The sequence below is a fragment of the Penaeus monodon genome, chromosome 31, assembly GCF_015228065.2.
Source record: "Penaeus monodon isolate SGIC_2016 chromosome 31, NSTDA_Pmon_1, whole genome shotgun sequence".
Taxonomy (NCBI): domain Eukaryota; kingdom Metazoa; phylum Arthropoda; class Malacostraca; order Decapoda; family Penaeidae; genus Penaeus; species Penaeus monodon.
The window spans coordinates 28,242,869-28,244,904 of NC_051416.1; the positions used below are offsets into that span (position 1 = coordinate 28,242,869).

The 2,036-nt window shown below is 33.0% G+C and overlaps 1 protein-coding gene across 2 annotated transcripts in view; it reads left to right on the forward strand.

The window, feature by feature from the left end:
• The window catches only part of LOC119593145 (lys-63-specific deubiquitinase BRCC36-like), a 6,359-nt gene that overhangs the window by 853 nt on the left and 3,470 nt on the right, over nucleotides 1-2,036 (forward strand). For both annotated transcript variants that reach the window (XM_037942109.1, XM_037942110.1), the window contains exons 2-4: nucleotides 660-789; nucleotides 1,387-1,485; nucleotides 1,809-1,914. In XM_037942109.1, coding sequence (XP_037798037.1) covers nucleotides 676-789; nucleotides 1,387-1,485; nucleotides 1,809-1,914 — 319 coding nt within the window. In that variant the 5' untranslated portion in view covers nucleotides 660-675. The remainder of the gene's footprint in view (nucleotides 1-659; nucleotides 790-1,386; nucleotides 1,486-1,808; nucleotides 1,915-2,036) is intronic.

Below are 2,036 nucleotides of genomic sequence, written 5' to 3' on the forward strand. Positions count from 1 at the left end.
CAATTCTTAACAAAGACCAACCCAGACTCAACATCCACATAACTTAGCTTATCTTAAATTCAACCTACCCTGATCATAACTGACCTTATTCTAAATACATTCACTTATTTCATTTATATATGACTTTCTCTTTGTTTGTTTTTCTATTTCATTTTTATAGTATATATCCTTGTCTCTTGTTTTTATCTTTTGTAATTTTTTTCTAATACTTTTTCATTTTCTTCTTTTATCTTTTTTTTTGTCTGTATGATGATTTTTCTATCATTTTTCTTCTTTTCTATTTCATACTCCTTTTCTTTGGCATTCTCCTGCTGCCCTTCCTTTTTACTTTCATTTTCCTTACATCTTTCTTTCTTCTACTTAAGCTGCTAATGTATTTTTTTCATTACTCCAGTTTGTTCATTGACTTGCACCTCCTCCTTTTTCTCAGCTGAACTCTCCTTCCTTTTCCCTTTTCTTACTTCCTCCTCTCCTACTCATGCACCAAACAATAGTGAATTCATTCTCGATCATTCAAAATTTACCAAAAGCTCTTGTACTGAAAAAAAAATGTGTAAAAAAGTAAGGTGAAATCTCTACCTTCCCAAAATACTGCTTAGTCCACATGTATGTTCAATTCTTAATCTGAAACATTATTTATACTTGTATTTGCCTTACAGATAAACTCATTTAACCATGTGGGTGTCTAGTGTAAGACTGGCTGCTGACGCTTACCTTGTGTGTCTTCATCATGCCCTCACAACAGAGAAGGAAGAAGTGATGGGACTGCTTGTAGGACAGTTCAGTGAGGTATTAAAAGCATTCAGCCTTGATGTTATATATACCTGCCTGTGATATGATATCAGTGATACTATGGTCATTTTACTGCTAAAACCTTATTTTTTTACTATTTAATTTTTATTTATCAGCTTTGTTATGAAACATAGAATATTTGTTGGATTGTAACATGGCTGGACTTTACACAAAGCCTTTGTAGACAACACTGTCAATGTATATGAATGAAATGGTACAGTCAGTATATTTGAGAATTTATAAGGAAAGTCAGATAAAGTGAAAGCAAGAAAATTGTAATTCATTCCTTACTGATTCAACATTTCAAGAGCAACAGTATCAGTGTTATCAGTTAGGTGGTTCAGTTACAGTATTGGTAGTTAACATTTATGAGAACTTTTTAAGATTCTAGTGAGACCTAACTCATTTTGAAAGTTATATTCCTATTGATGTATTCCAATTATTTAATTTAATCTTATGATGGCCATGAAATAGTAGTAATTCTGACATTTTTGGATCAGAAATTGATTGACTTCTATATTTTTCTGATAGTGCTATATGCAGTTTTGCAATTTTATTAGTTTTTTACTGGTTTGCTTATCTGGTATCTTCTAGGGCAACGAAGTTACCTGTGATATTTATTCGGCTGTTACACTGAGAAGATCAGATAAAAGAAAGGATCGTGTAGAAATATCACCTGAGATGCTGATTGAGGTGAGGTTCAAATTCCTTATGCATATTTCCTGTTTTCATTTCTGAAGTGATTAATGCAGGATGAAACTGCAAACTTAATTGCCAGACTTGATCAGTCATTATGAAGTAAGAACATCTTACATTGTATTGTTTTATTTTTTGTGATTCTGTTATGGTTATTTCACTTGCATGGCAGAATAAAACAAGACCATAAAAGGGTCATACATACCTTTTAATCTTAAAATAAAATCTAGAAAAATTATAGGTTTGGATTAGAAATACATTAAAGACTGTAGATGGAAGTCTTTCAGATCCAGCGCATCAGTAGTCGCTCTTGATTTCAGGCCCAGAACAAAGCTGAGCAAATGTCAGCTTCCAGTGGACAAGAACTACACATTGTGGGCTGGTATCACTCTCACCCACACATCACTGTTTGGCCCTCTGATATAGGTAAGTGGCTCTTTGAGGCTGTTGATGGCATTCCTTCTTTCCGATTAGATATATGCAGTTGTTGTTTTTCATTTAGTATAGATGATTCTATCTTTCTTTCACACATACATGCACATACACTA